General features: G+C 41.9%; 1 protein-coding gene across 5 annotated transcripts in view; it reads right to left on the bottom strand.

The window, feature by feature from the left end:
* Window positions 1-19908, bottom strand: part of DOCK8 (dedicator of cytokinesis 8) — a 414444-nt gene that overhangs the window by 251629 nt on the left and 142907 nt on the right. For all 5 annotated transcript variants that reach the window (XM_033924987.1, XM_033924968.1, XM_033924979.1 and 2 more), the window contains exons 14-15: window positions 12221-12383; window positions 5697-5814 (exon numbers count right to left, since the gene is read on the bottom strand). In XM_033924987.1, the coding sequence (XP_033780878.1) occupies window positions 5697-5814; window positions 12221-12383 (281 nt within the window). The remainder of the gene's footprint in view (window positions 1-5696; window positions 5815-12220; window positions 12384-19908) is intronic.

Raw genomic sequence — 19908 nt, 5'->3', positions numbered from 1 at the left:
GTTTACTAAATGATCCCCAAATTTTATTTCAACTGTCCATCCCCTGCTTAGGACCTCCTGATCCCTCCCAACTGTTTACGTCCTAGCCCAACTACTAAGCCCCACCTGATTCTTTTCAACTGTTTCAGTCCCACCCATTCACCCCGCCCTCCTCAATTGCAAACCTTCCGCTACTCTCGCCTCCCCATCCCCGAAGACCCTCAAAACCCCCACCATGAAGCCACACCTATGGATCCTTCTTCTCCTTATCTGCTCATCCTCCAACATCTCCCTCTGCCTGAACCCCCCACCCCCTTACTTGCTGGACCCCACCTCTGTCAGTCCTTCCCACCCTGGTGCCAAAATCCCCACGCTTTTGCGCAGCAGAACCTACCCCTCCAAAAAAAACCCCCGAAGAATCAATCTCGCCTCCCTAAAGCCCATCCCCCCTGCCAACCCTCCCAACCCCACCTCAGACTCCCTCACCCCAGTCCCATCTCTATACTGCAATGCCAGATCCGCGTGCAACAAAACCCAAATTCTGAAGGACCTCCTTGAAGATCTCAATCCCGGTTTCTTATTCATCACCGAAACTTGGATCGCAAAAGACGACTTCTTCTCTCAAAATGAACTCTGCTCTCATGGATACCAAGGCCTCTTCTCCCCCAGACTTAACCGGAAAGGAGGTGGTCTGGCAATCCTCCATAAATCATTCCTCGACGTCCAACTCCTTGATAAGGGTAGCCAGGCTCCCCTAGAATACATGCTAGCCTCTGTCAACGATGAGCTTCACCCGCATCCACTAGGTATCCTGCTTCTATATCGCCCACCCTCATCCCCCTGGAACAAATCCTCCGACCTTGTCCTTGAGACCATTACAAACGCCTTCCTCAGATTCCAACGATTACTAATCATTGGGGATATTAATCTTCATTTAAACGACACTACCAACAAAGATGCATCTGATCTCATCATCTTCCTCACCTCTTTAGGCTTCCCCCCCCCCAGCCCCCTCCCCAACCCATGAAAAAGGACATGCATTAGACATCATCAGCTTCATTGACCTCACTGAACACAAAACTTCGATCGACGACACTCGCTGGGAACCCGTTCCCTGGTCCGACCACTTCCTAGGGGCTTTCTGCCTCCCCATCTTCATGTCCCGCATCGAACCCCCCCCTCGTTCCCCCAATCCTATTACCTTCCGGAAAAAAATTGCGAGCGAATTGTTCTGGGCCAAATTCCTCAACCTAATCCCCACCATCCCCAAAACTCCTAACCCCGAATCCAACTGGCACAACTGGATCACCCTCTCTGAGACCACCTACCACTCCCTTGCTCCACTTTCCACTAAAACGGTCTCCTTCACCCGCAAAGCCCCCTGGTACCTTCCCCTCCACAGACATCTAAAGCAGAAATGTCGTACACTAGAACGAAAATGGAAAAAATCAAAATCCCCCACCGACAGACAGTCCTGGAGGACTTCCATTAAGATCTACAACACCGAATTAAAAAAATCTAGGAAGAACTACTACGGCAACAAAATCTGCAGCTCCAACAACCAAAGTAACACCTTGTTCAATATCTGGCGTTCCATATCCTCTAAACACGACTCCTCCTCATTCCCCTCCTCTCCATCTGCTAACGATCTAGCAACATTCTTCAATGAAAAAGTAACCACCCTACGATGCTCCTTTCCCCCAACCCCGGCCTACAACTCTCTGGTGCTTATTACCTCCACCCCTAATCTAAACGAGGCCAACCATATCCCAGCCGATAGATCCTGGACTACCTTTGAGCCCGTTTCCGACTCCCAAGTCTCTAAACTTTGCCTCAAACTAAAATCTTGCAACTGCACCTTGGATCCTTTCCCCTCCTACTTATACGAGAACATTCCAGCACAGGCCATCTCATCTCTCACCAAACTCTTAAACTCCGCCCTGCTCTCAGGCCTATTTTCGACCAAAATGGGACACATTTCCCTATCCCCTCTCTTGAAAAAAGCTGATCTGGACCCCTCCACCCCTTCCAGCTATCGCCCAATAGCCAACATTCCACTTCTGACCAAAATGCTGGAATCCATCATAGCCACCCAACTCTCATCCTACCTTGAGAGATTCTCCATTCTCCTACCCTTCCAACATGGATTCAGACCCAACTATAGCACTGAATCTCTTTTATCCTCTTTAATTTCAAAGGTCCAACTACTCCACGCCTGCAACAAGTTCGCTGTCCTTCTTCAATTCGACCTCTCTGCTGCTTTCGACATTGTCCACCACGACATACTAATCCTCCAACTTTCCGATATTGGCATAAACTCCACAGTCCTAGATTGGTTCTCAAAATTCTTACGCTCCCGCTCCTACTTCGTCAACATGAATGGCACCTCATCCTCTCCTTGGAAACCGCTCTGCGGAGTCCCCCAGGGTTCACCTCTATCCCCGATTCTTTTCAATGTCTATATGTCCTCCCTGAAACTCCTCCAACTTTCTACCACTGCGACACTCTACACCTACGCCGACGACATCCTTGTCCTTCTCGAAACTGACTCGAACCTCACCAACCTCTCTGAAAACATCTCAACCTGCATAACTAATCTCCAATCCTGGGCTCTCTCCGTTCAGATGAAACTAAATGAGACCAAAACAAAACTTCTCTGGCTTGGCCCAAAATTGGATCATCTACCCTCCCTCATCCCTCTTTCCTCTGGCTCCAATCTACAGCTTGAGCACTCTAGCAAAGTTCTGGGAATCACCATTGATTCTACATTGTCCTTTAACGACCACATCAACTCCCTAGTAAAAAAATGCTTTTTCAATCTTCATATGTTAAAATCAGATCCTGCTTCCACCAGCATCATTTCGCTGTCCTTGTCCAATCCATCATTCTCTCCAGACTTGACTACTGCAATTCCATCTACCTAAGCCTAACAAACAAAAATCTTATCAGACTCCAACGGATTCAGAACACCGCAGCTAAACTAATCTTCACAAAAGGCAAATTCGACCATGTCTCCCCGCTTCTGTCTAAGCTTCACTGGCTCCCAGTCTTCCTCAGGGTTCGTTACAAATGTGCCTGTCTTACCTTCAAATCTCTTCATGGCATCCTTCCTCCCCTCTTCCCTTTATCTTGGCTCTCGAACACTCATTCCACCAGATCCACTCAGAAATTCAAACTATCCTTCCCTTCTCTAAATGGCATCTCTCATACAGGAAAGCTCGGAACATCCCTCCTCTTCAGGATCACCGAGCTATGGAACAGCTTTACTGCCCATCTCCGGTGTTCGACCTCCCTCCAACACTTCAGAAAACATCTGAAAACCTGGCTTTTCGCCAAAATGTAACTTCCCCCTCCCTTCCCCCCTCACCCTCCTACTTACCAAACCCCCCTTCCTTCCATTGGAGTTCCTTTCTTTGTTTTTAATTCCTGTAAACCGTGTCGAGCTCCACTTCTGTGGAGATGACGCGGTATATAAACTTAAGGCTTAGTTTAGTTTAGTTTAGTTTAGACCTGACCGGCTGTGCACATTCTCCGGGGCAGACCGCCCCTTCCCCCCTCTTTCGTACGCCATTGCCTTCTCCCTACCTGCCCTGCCGCACACAGTCGACTGGAAGTCTTCCTGATGTCAGCGCTGACGTCGGAGGAAGGGAGGGCTTTGCTTAAGCCCTCCCTCCGACGTCAGCGCTGACATCGGGAAGACTTCCGGTCGGCTGTGTGCTGCGACAGGGCAGGTAAGGAGAAGGAGACTACCCTCGCGGCTCGAGTGCACTGCGATCCAACCCCGCAGGAACCCCGCGACCCTCGGAGGCGTCCCCACGGGATCCCCGCGACCCTAGGGGGCGTCCCCACGGGATCCCCGTGACCCAAAGGGGGAACCCGTTGGATCCCCGCGGGTCCCGCGGGATTCCCGTCATCCCCGTTCCCGTGCAGCTCTCTATATAGAACTCTTGAGCTATTAAAGCCTGAATGGGATTGGGTGGAATTACTACAGCTAATCATTTATGGGTGGTTTGGTTCCACAACAAAGAAAAATGGGGAGACCCAATGATCCACAGTGAAAACAATCCACCGATGAAAACAAAAACAGTGGATACAGATGTTCTGGAGATAATTTATTAAACACTGACATTGGGCCCCTGAGGAAGGCGTGTTAGCCGAAACACGGACTGTATAGGGTCCGGTTAGATTTTTATCACAGCATTTTTTATTATTGTACTTTTTAAATTGAATTTTCAAGGTTTTATATGCCAGTGTTTAATAAATTATCTCCAGAACATCTGTATCCACAGTTTTTGTTTTCATTGGTGGTTTGGTTCCACATCATTGAACTCTGGTCCTAAGTAAAGCTAAATAGTGATTCAGGTATGTTTGCATGACTGTGTGAATTAATAGGTGGTAAAGGACTAAAAGAAATTGTTTACTTGCCATTTCCTGAAGAGGATACTGGTCTGGCCTAGCAGGGATAAAGCCAGGACCAAAGCATAGATAAAAGTAAGAAACAAGTTGGTTCCATAAAAGAAAAGAAGTTTTGTTTTGGAAAAATAAGAAAACTATGGCTTATATACAGTAGGCAATCATCAAATTGGCTAAAACACAAGAGAAAATATCCACTGGATGTGAAGGAGAAATACTTAAGGATCTCAAGCGCTCACAGCTAAAGGCCCGATGTATGTTACCAGCAAATAACTATAGGGTGAGCTATCATTGGTCCTGTATATTCTCCTATTCTCTCAATTTTATCAAAACCTACTTTTTTATTTTTTTATTATTATTATTTTTTCTTGTTTTACTTTTTTCTTGTTTTAATTTTAAAATCTAATTGAATGTTCTACACAACTTATTTGCTTCATCTGAAACCTTGCAAATCATTCTTTAATTAGTTAACGTGCTGGTTTTTCATCTACTAAATAGTACTTTCCCATTCAAAGATATATGGATTATGAAGTACTTAGCTTCATGACATGACATGACAAATAATGGATTAAGGAATGATTGTGGGAATGATTAAAACAAGCATGGGTACTGAACAGATGATGAGGAGTTAGAAGTTAAAAGCAGCTTCAAAAAGGTGGGCTTTCAGCCTACTTTTTTTATATGGCCACAGACAGAGTTTGACATACTGACTCAGGCATACAGTGTAAAAAGATAAAAGGAACGGAGAAGGGTAAGATAAGAGAGACGTATCTGACAAAAGGTGTTCCTGAGGAGGGGTGTAGAACAGGGGTGTTAAAGTCCCTCCTCGAGGGCCGCAATCCAGTCAGGTTTTCAGGATTCCCCAATGAATATGCATGAGATCTTTTAGCATACAATGACAACAGTGCATGCAAATAAAGCTCATGCATATTCATTGGGGAAATCCTGAAAACCCAACTGGATTGCGGCCCTCAAGGAGAGACTTTGACACCCCTGGTGTAGACAGATATAAGAGTAGAGAGATATTGAGGAGATGCAGAGTGAATGCACTTCATTACCTACAGGTTCCCATCTTTCCCCCTTCCCTAGCTTCCATTTCACCATTCTGTCATTAACTCTCTCCTTTCTTAACCCCATGTCCAGCATCTCCCCACTCTTTCTTTCTCTCCCATGTTCAGTGGTTCCTGTTTACAAGAGGTTTGTGACTCTTTGTTACCCTGAGCTGGCTAAGGTGGATGGCAGCACTTAAGACAGATCCCTATTGGGAACACTGGAGAAATGTTAACTAGCATGATTTCTATTACCGGCATTGCACAAGAAGGGTCCTCCCCAGACATGAACTGAATCTTAATCGTGATATTCCTCGCAGAAGCCAGGCGATTGGCAAAGTTCAGCCTTTGTGGGTAAACATAAAGAAGATTTCTGTGGAGAAGGGAGGACAGGAAAAAAAGCCAGGCGTCAACTTTCTACACAGCAAAAACAATACTCCATCTCATCTGCATAGAGACTACAGTTTTTAGGATAAAAGTTAAGTGTTTGTTAAATACATTATCAAATGACTCTTTGCTTTAAAATATTTTTGAGAATTTGAGCCTAGTTTTAGCTCCCTGGGCATGGGATGCTATGAAGGCAGGGGACACAGCCCTTGGGAAAGTGAGGGAAGGGGGTGTGCAAATGTAAGTTCCAGTCATCACACACTGGTGACACCCTGTGGACAATACATAAAAAGGTGCTAATATCAACCATTAGCTATCATTACTTAGCTCACATTAACCAAACATGTTGGCATGCAAATAATTTTTGCATTAATTACAATTATTAAAGTTAGCATGTAAATGTGTATACAATCTTGAAAACTTAACTATTTTTTTCTATAGGTATGGCTATATCTTTTGCATTAATGGGTCTATGTTACATTGTGCGAGGTTTTTTTGGGTTTTTTTTTTTCAAAATCTTTATTTATTTTTCATCTTACATCAAGTGCACAATATTACAACATTTAAATTTAACACATTACTTGAATTTCTTTTTTTTTCCAAATTCTTTATTCATTTTTCCATCTAACATCAAGAACACAGACGCGGCAGAGGAAATCGCCAGTAGAAGGCCGCGAAGCAGCGTGTTTAAAGTGCTGCCTACGCGGCTGGAGCCCCGAGGTTTGTCGGCGGTGGGAGGGTCAGGAGCAGGCCGGATCGACAACGGCAGTAAAAGAAGGGGGAGGGGCCAAACGGAGCAGGGAAGATAAGGTAAGAGAAGGGAAAGGGGGAGCAGGGAAGAGGTACTATTGGACTGGGGGAGCAAGGAAGAGGGACGGGGAGCAGGGAAGAGGTGCTATTGGACCGGGGGAGCAAGGAAGAGGGGCAGGGAGAGCAGGGAAGAGGTGCTATTGGACCGGGGGAGCAAGGAAGCGGGACGGGGAGCAGGGAAGAGGTGTTATTGACTGGGGGAGCAAGGAAGAGGGACAGGGGGAGCAGGGAAGAGGTGCTATTGGACCGGGGGAGCAAGGAAGAGGGACAGGGGGAGCAGGGAAGAGGTGCTACTGGGCTGGGGGAGAAGGGGGCTGCGGGGGGGGGGGGGTAAAATTGGTTTGGAGCTGGGGCTGAGGGAAGGAGGCTTTACTAGCACCCGTTAATGTAATGGGCTTAAACACTAGTTTTTACATATTACAACAAGTGTATATAAATATTATCAATTGATCAAACCTTAATATAACTTTATACCCTCCCCCCTATGTGCAAGTGTACCTTCAATGAATAATGGTGTCTAATCATTGCAATAACTTGTCAATGGCCCCCATATCTTTTTAAATTATTATAATTTCCTTTTGTATGGCAATTGTTCTTTCCATTTTGTAAATATGGCACAATGAGTTCCACCAGAATGTATAGTTAAGTCTACTATAATTTTTCTAATTCTTGGTGAAATATATATATTTTTTTAATATTCTTTATTCATTTTATATTTTTATATCAAGTGTACAGAAAATAATAACAGATTAACTTAATACATCACTTGAAGTACCACACATGTTCCCAAAATAAAATTTATCCTCTTCCCACCCACCATACTAATAACAGTTAATACATACAATATAATAAAATCATATGATATGTTGTATGGCAACTCCTGTCATAATCAATAAGTTTATTATTGCTTGCTGAAATTTGACTTTTTATTCTCATTGATGTACCAAATTGAATTGTATCATATGATAATGCTACATGGTTCTCTAATAAACAATTAATTTGAGATCAAATTGATTTCCAAAAGGCCATGATACAGGGACAATAAAAAAATTAAATGATCCAGAGTCCCTGCTTCCAGATTACAATGCCAGCATCTATTAGACTTAGAGCTATCCAACTTTTGTAATCTAACAGGGGTCCAAAATGCTCTATGCAACAAAAAGAACCAAGTTTGTCTCATAGATGCAGACACTGTACATCTCATTCTCCAAGACCAAATTCGTGGCCATTGAGATGCAGAAATTTTTTTTTTTTATAAATCTTTATTCATTTTTCCAATCTTACAATAAGTGAATTACACATAATACAACAATTTTCATATATCACTTGTATTTACATTCAAATATTTCTATATAATATAATAAATACCCCCCTTTTTCCCCATTATCCTATTCCATATGAAAAATATTCCCACCCTAACCCCACCCCACATATATATTTCCCATGTGCTAAGATATCTGATCATTAATTAGTCAATGGCCCCCATATTTTCTTAAAATTATGAATATTCCCTTGTTGTAACGCTATCATCTTTTCCATCTTATATATGTGACAAACTGAATTCCACCAAAATTTATAATTTAATTAATTTGATACTTAATCTCAATGCTCCAAATGTCTCTAAGACCAGTCTTTGTTTTTTTATTCATAAATCCAGATATCAATTTATACCACCAATTTATACTTTTTTTTATTTTTTCTCAAAATCAGGAATGGTCTTTATTCTGGCCCCAGTGGTCATATATATAGCATAAAGAAAATAACATTCTGCTTTCAGGGGGTAATAATCAAACCTTTCCCAAGATGCCCTGGACAGAACTTAAGACATTTAGAGCTAGACCTAATTTAGAAGCATCTAAGTGCCACAAAGGTACCCAAACTGACCAGATGACCATTAAGATATGACCCCCCAAATTCCCCACTGCTCACCAATTCTCTCCCAACCCCCCAAAAAACATCTGAATGAAAGAGTACATACCTGTCTCTAGAACAGCAGCACTTGGTATGGAAAAGCCTAGTACAGCATCACACAGGTGTCTTAAGTAACCTGGTGAATGGGCTAGTGAACCAGAGACCCAGACCCATAAGCCACTCTAACCATTACCGTATTTTCGCGGATATAACGCGCACCCGTGTAAAACGCGCACACGGGTATAGCGCGCAGAAACCACACTTGTATGTACGGAAACTTTTGTATACAGCGCTCATGGGTATACCGCGCATGCTGCCCGACTCTCCTCTGGCCACCCCGACTCTCCTTTCGCTCTCCCCGACTCTCCTCTGGCCACCCTGACTCTCCTTTCGCCCTCCCCGACTCTCCTCTGGTTGCCCCGACTCTCCGTTCACCTGCCATGACTTTCCGTGCACTGCCCCGCCTCTCCGTGCGCTGTCCCGACCCGGAGTTTTCTCAGCAGAATTTCCCAGACCACCTCTTCCTCTCAACACATTGACACGCTAGTGCGTTTATTTTATAGCTTTTTCACTCCCTTCGGTCTGCCTGTCCCCCTTGAAGTCCTGTCCCCCCTTGAAGTCCTGTCCCCCCTTGAAGTCCTGTCTGTCCCCCTTGAAGGTCTGCCTGTCCCCCTTGAAGGTCTGCCTGTCCCCCTTGAAGTCCTGTCCCCCCTTGAAGGTCTGCCTGTCCCCCTTGAAGGTCTGCCTGTCCCCCCTTGAAGGTCTGTCCCCATCCTGAAAGCCTGATGCCCCCCCTCGACGTCCGATTCTTCTCCCCCCTCGGCAGGACCACTCGCACCCCCACCCCGAAGGACCGCCGACTCCCCGACAATATCGGGCCAGGAGGGAGTCCAAATCCTCCTGGCCACGGCGACCCCCTAACCCCACCCCGCACTACATTACGGGCAGGAGGGATCCCAGGCCCTCCTGCCCTCGACGCAAACCCCCCTCCCCCCCAACGACCGCCCCCCCCAAGAACCTCCGACCGCCCCCCCAGCCGACCCGCGATCCCCCTGGCGACCCCCACGACCCCCCCACCCCCCTTCCCCGTACCTTTGGTAGTTGGCCGGACAGACGGGAGCCAAACCCACCTGTCCGGCAGGCAGCCAACGAAGGAATGAGGCCGGATTGGCCCATCCATCCTAAAGCTCCGCCTACTGGTGGGGCCTAAGGCGCGTGGGCCAATCAGAATAGGCCCTGGAGCCTTAGGTCCCACCTGGGGGCGTGGCCTGAGGCACATGGTCGGGTTGGGCCCATGTGCCTCAGGCCGCGCCCCCAGGTGGGACCTAAGGCTCCAGGGCCTATTCTGATTGGCCCACGCGCCTTAGGCCCCACCAGTAGGCGGAGCTTTAGGATGGATGGGCCAATCCGGCCTCATTCCTTCGTTGGCTGCCTGCCGGACAGGCGGGTTTGGCTCCCGTCTGTCCGGCCAACTACCAAAGGTATGGGGAAGGGGGGTGGGGGGGTCGTGGGGGTCGCTAGGGGGATCGCGGGTCGGCTGGGGGAGCGGTCGGAGGTTCTTGGGGGGGGCGGTCGTTGGGGGGAGGGGGGTTTGCGTCGAGGGCAGGAGGGCCTAGGATCCCTCCTGCCCGTAATGTAGTGCGAGGTGGGGGTAGGGGGGTCGCCGTGGCCAGGAGGGTTTGGGCTCCCTCCTGGCCCGATATTGTCGGGGAGTCGGCGGACTTCGGGGTGGGGGTGCGAGCGGTGGGGGTGCGAGCGTCCTTCCGGATGATGAATCGGGCGTCGGGCGGGGTGTGAAATATGTAAAAAAAAATTTGTATACCGCGCTCAGGCATATAACGCGCGAAGGGTATGCGCGGTACGTAAAAACGCGTATAACGCGTATCCGCGAAAATTCATGGTGGAAAGTGTGAGTCCACCAAAACCCTACTATACTGCTATATAGGTGCAACCTGCAGCCGTAAGGGCTATTGGGGTTGTTAGACAGGTGGGTCTAGTAGGTTTTGGGGGAGTTTTGGAGGGCTCACCAAAAATTATAAGGGGATTAAGGAGAGATGTACTTCTGACACACTTTATGCGACTTTCACAGCAGTGACCTCTAAGGTGTCCCACTAATCTGTTGGCATGTCTGTGTGGCCAGTCCATCACAATGATGACCATTCCCATGTCCAAATAGTCTGGATTGGGTGTTTTCAATTTGGACATTTCTTTGGTCAAAAATGGGGTATAAAGTTAAGCATCCTAAGAGTTGGACATCCTGTTGGCTAGAAGTCCAAGTAGGCAATTTTCAAAAAACAAAACAAAACATATTTTTAGACGTCTTTTGGCTTTTGAAACGTCCAAATAGGACTTAGACGTTCTTTCAAAAATGGTCCTCTATACAAAAAGGGAATTATAATAAATTTAAAGAGATATGGGGGCCAATAACAAAATATTGCAATGAATAGATACCATTTTACATTAAAAGTACATTTTATGAATGAGGGGTTGGGAGAGGGGAATTTGAATTTTATTAAATGTTTAGTTCAAAAGGAAAGATTACTTATGTGATATATTTGATTGAATATGAGATTGAAAGGGGGGGGGGAAGGGATTAAATTTTATCTATTAATATCATAAATGATAGAATTTCAAGTGATATATTCATTGTCAATTGTTTAATATTTATGCACTTGTTGTATGATGAAAAATGAATAAAGATTTATAAAATTAAAAAAAAAAAAATGGTCCACTATAGGCCTGATTCTATAAATGGTGACTACATTGTAGGTGCTACACTAGATATGACAGAATCAAATCTAGTGGTGCCTAAGCGGACATAGGCATTGCTACGTGTCCTAAAAGTAGGCAGCACTAGGCATCCTAAAGGTATGTACCACTACATTAGGCCAGGTTTGTACTGGCCTAATTTACAGGTGCCTAGCTCAGATGCCAGCAATACATGCCTGCTCTCCAACCCTATCCATGCCTGCTTTTCAGGTAGGCATCGCTAGGCACTATCCAGCATTCCACGCCTAACTTTTAATTTTTACTTTTTTTTATTATTCAACCCAGGCGCTGTCTTGGTACCTCTCTCACCTTACCTCTAACTCTTCGCTGGCAAGTAGCAGCTCCAATCTGTTGCTCGTGCCGGCCTTGGCACTCCGCTCTGGCATTACTTCCGGGTCCCGCGACTAGAAGTGATGTCAGAGGAAGAGCTGAAGCTGGCGGGAAGTTAGAGATGCTGCTCGCGCCAGCGAGCTAAACAGATATGAGGGAAGGGATGGGGAGCATGCACAGCAGCGGAGGGGCAGAGAAGAGGGTGAAGGGATGGCACCACTGCCCTGGTGCCTCCCACTCTTGCTATACCACTGCATACATCTGGATTTACCTGGCTATGTCCTCTTTTTACAGGACTGTTGTATGGTACAATTTGGATCCCATTTATGATTTTATGGGTTGGTTTTTTTTTGTTTGTTTAATGTTGAATTTGAATATTTTATAAAATTACTGCTGAAACAGCCCTCTTTTGGATGACATGTGGCTCATATTCGGTGTTTTTAAGGATTACTGAATAAAGAACTTGCTTTTACAATATTTGGGATCTGCTTTTTGTTTCCATATTTACAAAATAAAATATACTCTGCCCCATTTTGTTTGAATTCTCAATGACTAAGTGAATGGATTCTTACCTGTAGATGGTATGGGGAACGTACACCTCTCGGGTTGGAAACTCCAGAATTTCTTTGGTGGGACGGCTGCGGAGTTCAGGAAATGGTTTCACTGGCAGCACCTCTGGAGTGAGGCAGCAGCTGAGGCCTTCAAAAACTGGTGAAACTTCCAGCTTTAACAAACCTATTTAAACATGTAAGAAAGAATGCAGAAACAATTCATATGGGGCCTTTATGTCTCTAAAAAAAAGCTATAATTGTAAAACATTTTAAGTTGGTTTAATTTTGGCCCTTCTACCACTCTTGGGATGAATAATAGCTAGCAGATGCATCAGAGCTATAGGGAACCCTGAACTACTGCAGTAGCCCTACCCTCTGATGTCTAAGTTCACTTCTTTTTCCTCAGACGCATGAGTAGGATAGGAGCTGACAGGGTTCAAGAATCCATTCACCACAGCAGCACCTAGAAATTTATCTGTCGTGCCTATCAAAACATGCTTCCTATGCTACTGTAGCTCCCATACAGTTCTTTCTCCATCTGTGCTAATTCTCACTTGAGTTTGAATCAAGTGATGTCTGAATTCTTGCACTAGGTTTGCAAGATCATTGAGCATTTAAGTTGCATGGGTGCAGGAAGGAAAATAGCTAATAGACAGTGCCCCACTGTGACAGGGAGGAGTACCTGTCACTGGCCAGTTCGGGGAGCCTGAGCAGTGGAGCTCATTGAACCTAAGAGGACAGCTGATTTGCAAAAGATCTGCAAGTATTGCTGGGAGTGGTCATCCATCATACCATCATAATCCCCCTAACTTCTCTCACCCAACAAACGGAACAACTCACATCCTCCATCCTCACCAAGTTAGAACTATGGACCTCACAATTTAAATTAAAATTGAACTCTGAAAAAACCAAAATCTTCCTGGCTAGCCCTAACCACAAAATAACAAACACCTCCATGAAACTGAACGGCCTTGATTATCCTATCAACCCCTCCATAAAAATACTCAGAGTCATCCTAGATAGATGCTTAACCTTCGAAGACCACACCAGTGCCCAGGTTAAAAAATGCTTCTGCACCCTCTGGAAACTTCGCACCATCAAACACCACTTTGACCACCTCTCCTTCCACTTACTGGTCTAATCATTAATCTTAAGCATACTGGACTACTGTAATATCATATACCTAGGAGCCTATAAAAACATCATCAAACGTCTAAGAATAGTACAAAATGCCGCCGTCCGCCTCATCTTCGGCCTCAAAAAATATGACCACGTTAGCCCCTACTACGCCAAACTTCACTGGCTGCCGGTGGAGGCAAGAATCACCTTCAAATTCGCTTGCCTGTGCTTCAAAACCTTAGCAGGCTCTTCACCAATCTACCTATCTGAGCACCTTGAAATTACTGGCCCCTCTCGTACCTGAAATACCTATCTGTTCTCATTCCCCTCCCTGAAGGGCTGCCTCTACAAAAAATTCCTTGACCGATCACTAGCATTCCAAGCGGGCAAATGGAACAAATGCCTCTCTACTCTCATCTCCAATTCCCCCCACTATCAAACATTCAGGAAGCTAACTAAAACCTACCTTTTTGACAAATTCCTCTGATTTATCCTCCCTCCTCCTCCCCCCCCTCCCTCCTTCTGACCTCTTTCCCCTTGACCCTTACCGCCTCATGTAATACTGACATTTATAACACCGCTGTATTGAGCTTACAACAAATGTAACCACTCCGAACATATAACCCAGCTGCCAAAACAACTTCACCGTATATTTATTGTCCAGAATGTAAAGTTAACTTGACCGAATATGTATCGTCTAATATTGTAAATGTAACATTAACGAAATTGTAACTTCGCTGTAAATGTACAGTCTCTTCATATGTTAACCGCATAGAACTTCCACGGTAATGCGGTATACAAGAATAAAGTTATTATTATTATTATTATTATTATTATAACATGAGGATGAGGGAGGGAGGGAGGGAGGGATATGGCGGGACGCGGCGATTGGGTGGAAGGGGGCTGCTGGATCGCGCGATCCGTGACCGCATGTGTTCCCTTCACTGACAAGACCAATCACCACTCCACGGGGCAGTGAATGGCCTTGTCCCCATCCCCGCGGCAATCACTATTTTTCCCTCCTAGTTTCAGCGGGTTACCCGCAGCTCCCCGCGGATAACAGCCACCGTGTTATTCTCTATCTGGGAGTATGGATATGTGATGGGTAATACTGCTTGGCCCAGTCATATGATGACACCCACACAGGAAAATCAGTATCAGCATCTGAGAGTAGGAGCCTTGAGAAACAGTAAGCTCGATGGTCTCTTGAATGCAAGAAATCCTTTTTGCAGATTTGGAACCCATACCTTCAGTCTTTGTCCTCTTGTGGGCAGAGTTTAATCTTAAATATCTTATGAATTTTATGGGATCTGAGCTAGTAATTTCTTAAGGATGTGTTCCTTTTGTCACTTCCTGTATTTGGATTGGATATGGGAGGAAGAGGGGGAAGGGAGCTTCTTGCTTAGGGAGTTAGAGTTAAAATCCTCTTGGGTTGCATTGATATTTGCTATTTTTCATAGGGAGGGTATGGGTAAAAGATAGAAAGTGGGGATTCCGGAAGGGGCAGAAGAAAATAATATTACTTCCTTTCTGGAGAATCTCCTCCCTAAAATCCTCCCTCTCAACTTTAAATATCCTATTGAAATCGAAAGAGCTCACAGAATACCAGTCAGGAGGAATGATACTCAAAGGGGACCTCGTCCAATAATATTCAAGCTCTTAAGACATCAGCAAGTATTGGATATTATTCGGCTGGCTAAAGAAAATAAGAACTTAAAGTTTCAGGACTCTCGCATACACTTTGTTCCAGATTTTGCTCCTGCCACTGCAGCAAAGAGGAAAAAATTTCTTGATATGATACCACAGCTCAGAAGTCTTGGAGCAAAATATGGGTTGATTTATCCAGCGATGATGAAAGTGACTTTCAAGAATAAAACAATGAATTTCAAGGAACCAGTAGAGTTGCAGGACTTTTTGCAGAAACAAGAGGAACTTATGATTACATAGAGACATGGACTTTATTATTTATTTTTTAGATGCTCTGTGTTGCATTTTAATTTCTTTAAAAGATGCAGTTCAATGTATTATATATTTGGTGCTTTTAATACAGTCATTAACACAGTTAGTACAGTTTACTGGCTTTAGAATTGAAATGGTTCCATATTTGGAATCTTATCCTTTTATGGAGTTATGGAATCACTTACAGGCTGTTTATTTTTGATGCTAATGTAGTTTTGATGAGTAACCTCATATGGTATTACTTATATAGTAATATGCTTTTATGTCAAAAGATTATTGGAATGGAAAAGGAAAGGAAGAGGAAGGAAGAAAAAAAAAAAAAGAACAGGAAAGGGGAAAAAAATGATTTTTATTATGAATCACTTTATTCTTAATATTGATTGGGGTTCTACATAAAAGTTTTGTTTGGTTTTTATTAAAGAAAATTCTTTTAAGGGGGTCGGTTTAGATATTAGGGATTTGAGGAAAGGGTTTAATTGTTAAAATATTCTTTGTGTAACTTATGATTATAGATTTTTTTTGTTTTTTGAATGTTCTATGGGGGGAATTCTTCTTACCTGATTATCTATGTGTGTTTTCAAGCTTACACATTTATTAAAGGGTGGGGGGGAATAGGGTGGAGGGATGGGAAGGGGAGGGGGAGTGGGATGATTAATGTTTTTTAAGACATGAAGTTGGGAAAAGTGCAGAAATTGAAATGTTTATTGAAAATAGGATAAATGTAAAATTTGAATTTTTCTTTTATAATCTTATTTTCGGGGGGGGAGGGGTAAGGGATGGGGGGATTGGATGAAGAAAATATATTTACTTAATGTGCTGAGGTCTGATCATCTTTATTATTATAGAAGTATTTGCCAAAATTTAATTATAAAATAGATGGATATAAAAATTTATTCTATTAATGTCAATGGTTTAAATCATCCTATTAAGAGAAAGAAAGTACTAACGTTCCTTAAAAAGCAAAATGCGGACATATATTTTATTCAAGAGTCGCACCTTTCTGAGCATGAATCTAAAAAGTTATCTGGGGGTTGGATTTCTAAATGCTTCTTTGCACCTGCAATACGGAAAAAAGCTGGGGTTGCTATACTGATAAATAGGAAGTGCAATGCTGATTTCAAATTAATAAAACCATGATCCTTTAGGAAGATGGGTGAATATCAATATGGTTCTGGGAAATACAACCCTGGATTTATTAAATTTATATGCTCCTAATTCGAATCAAATGGAGTTTTTCAAACAAGTTCAACAATTACTGTTACCATTGGCTACTTCTAATTTAATAGTAGCAGGGGATTTCAATGCTGTAATGGATCCAATTTTGGATAAGAGACCAAGTAGAATTATGAAATCGTTAGGTTTAGATAATTTGGTTCAATCTTGTAATTTAGTTGATATATGGCGTATTCTTCATTTTAATGATCGGGAATTCTCTTTTTGTTCTCAGGTCCACAAATCTTTCTCACAAATTGATTATATATTCGTGTCTAATAATATAGCTCAGCGAGTGATGAATGCAGTTATTGATCCCATTGTAATTTCAGATCATGCTGGTGTGTGGATTGACTTTCAGAATAATGATGTAGTACATTTCAATCCAATTTGGAGATTTGATAATGCTTTACTTGCGGATTCGAACTTTCTGGAAGATTTTAAATTAAAGATGAATGAATTTTTTCAAATAAATAATTCAGACAATATTAATGCTAAGATTTTGTGGGACGCATTTAAAGCAACAATAAGAGGAAATATTATTTCATATTCAGCATTTATCAAAAAACAACTTAAAAAACAATATGTTGATTTGGAAAAACAAATTAAAGTATTAGAGAATAAATTAATTGAGAAATGGGAACATAATACATTACAAAATTTATTAAAAGTAAAAGCGAAATATAATGAGATTTCTTCTCAATTTGTGAGGAAAGATATCTTCTATAAGCAAGTTCAGTATTATGGTAATTCAAACAAAGCTGGAAGATTATTAGCTAATTTTCTCAAAGCAAAAAAAAGGAAATCTAAGATTATTGCAATTAAAGACACACAAGGCAACACACACACTAACACCAAAGATATTTTAATACAATTTCTTGATTTTTATAAAGATTTATATTCTTCTGAATCTTATGAAAATAAAGAACAAGAGAGATTAAATTTCTTAAACTTGGACCAAATGTTCCGGATCATATAAAACGAAGTTTAGAAGATCCTATATCTTTAAAAGAAATAGAATCAGCATTGAAGTCTCTTAGAGTTGGATCCGCTCCGGGTGGGTTGAATTCTATAAAACATTTCAAAATATCATCTTACCATATTTATTAAATTTGTATCAATACCAAATAAATAATGGGAATATATTAGGTACTATGGCTGATTCGGTAATTATTGTCTTACCAAAACCAAACAAGGATCCTACCTTGGTTTCAAATTACAGGCCTATATCTTTATTAAATGTAGATGGTAAGTTGCTTGCTAAAGTATTAGCAATAAGATTGGCAAAAGCTCTTCCTTTTATTATTGATGTACACCAAACAGGATTTATTGCTAAAAGACATTCATCAAACAATACTAGATTAGCATTTCACTCTTTAAATTTAGTGAAAAATTTGAACGATCCAGCTTTTATGCTATCTTTAGATGCAGAAAAAGCATTTGATAGAGTGGAATGGAGTTATATGTATCAAGCTCTGGAATGGTTTGGAATAGGCCCCGGTTTTATTAAAATGGTTCAGACTTTGTATAGCTCTCCTGGTGCAAGATTATATATTAATAACAATTTATCAGATAGATTTAACTTGCGTAGGGGAGTTAGACAAGGATGTCCTTTGTCCCCCCTTACTTTTTTATATTGTTTTAGAACCCTTATTAATTGCAATTAATCAAACTAAGGAGATAAAGGGAATCCCATTTTCTTACTGGGAATTTAAACTTTCTGCATATGCAGATGATATATTATTATATTTAAGAGAACCGGGGAATACTGTTCCAAGTTTACTTAATCTTCTAGAAAAATTTGGGAAATTTTCTGGATATAAAATTAATTGGAGTAAATCGGAAATTCTTCCAATTAATGTTCACTGTACCAAAGGCTTATTTGATTCATATTCATTTATTTGGAAAGAAGGATTAAAATATTTAGGAATTATTATCAAAAATACAATTGAAGATACAGTCAAAGAAAATGAAAAACTTTTATTAAAAAAAATAACAGAAATGTGTGAGCAATGGAATCCTTTACATCTTTCTTGGTGGGGAAGAGTCCAAACAATTAAAATGATGATGTTGCCTGTGGTTTGTTATCAAATGAGTATGATACCAATATTTTTTCAGGGGTCATTCTATAAAAAGTTAAATAATATTCTTACAAAGTTTGTTTGGTTTGGGAAAAGACCCAGAATTGCTTTAGTATCTTTACAAAGACCAATTGTGGAGGGAGGGGTAAATTTTCCAAATTTTTATAGGTACCATCAAGCCTATATTCTAAGACAGGGTATGTATTGGATCCTCCTAGATCTCATGGAGAATGTACCAGATTGGCTATATCTAGAATGGCGGCTCCTGTTCCCACTACATTTAGAACATCTAATTAGTATAAACATGCCAAGACGATATAAGGATAACAGAATTCTATTGGATACTTGGAAGACATTAAGATATATTAGTAATCTATCACCAGAACCAATTGCTAAATCATTAAATCAATCAATTTGGGTAAACTCCAGGATCAAGATTGGCGGATACAAAATCGTCTGGAAACAATGGATAATTGCAGGTATACGAACATTGAATGATGTTATTTCAGAAGGAACAATGCTTAGTTTTTCACAATTGCAACATAAATTTGGATTAAATAAAACACAATATTTTAAATGGTTGCAATTGAAGCAAGCTATTCAGGCAGGGTTTCCTGAATGGAAAGTGCTTAATACTCAATATAGTCTGCAGGTTCTATGTTTCCAGGCGGATTTCTTGGGTCACCAAGCCGCAAAATGGTACAAATTGTTAAATGGATTTTTAAATAAAAAAAAGAAAACTGGACTTAGGGATATTTGGAGTATTGAGATTGGTCAGACAATATCTGAGTCTCAATGGCCACGATTTTGGTCCTGGAGATTAAGATCTACAAAGTCAGCATCTATGAGTCAAACTTGGATGTTTTTGTTACATAGAGTTTTATGGACCCCTACGCGCTTACAAAAGATAGATAGTACTAGATCTAATAGATGCTGGCATTGCAGAATAGAAGTTGGGACATTAGACCACTTAATTTTTTTTTGTCCCTGTGTAAATGCATTTTGGAAACTAATTTGGCCCCAAATTAATGAATTACTAGAAAATCATGTAGAACTCTCATATGATAGTATACTATTTGGTACAGCAATGAGAACTCAGAGTCTGATTACAGCAAACAATAACAAACTATTATTAATATTGACAGGGGTCGCCATGCAACAAATAACTCAAAATTGGAAGGATTATAGCAAATTAAACTATACATTTTGGTGGAATTCAGTCTGTCATATATACAAAATGGAAAAAACAATAGCATTACAACAGGGAAATATTCATAATTTTAAGAAAATTTGGGAACCATTGACTCGTTATTCCAATGATCAGATTTCATAGCACAT

This window comes from Geotrypetes seraphini, chromosome 1 (assembly GCF_902459505.1).
Source record: "Geotrypetes seraphini chromosome 1, aGeoSer1.1, whole genome shotgun sequence".
In the NCBI taxonomy this organism is placed as follows: domain Eukaryota; kingdom Metazoa; phylum Chordata; class Amphibia; order Gymnophiona; family Dermophiidae; genus Geotrypetes; species Geotrypetes seraphini.
Note: the sequence above shows the minus strand (reverse complement) of the source record. Positions and strands in the feature narration are given on the sequence as shown.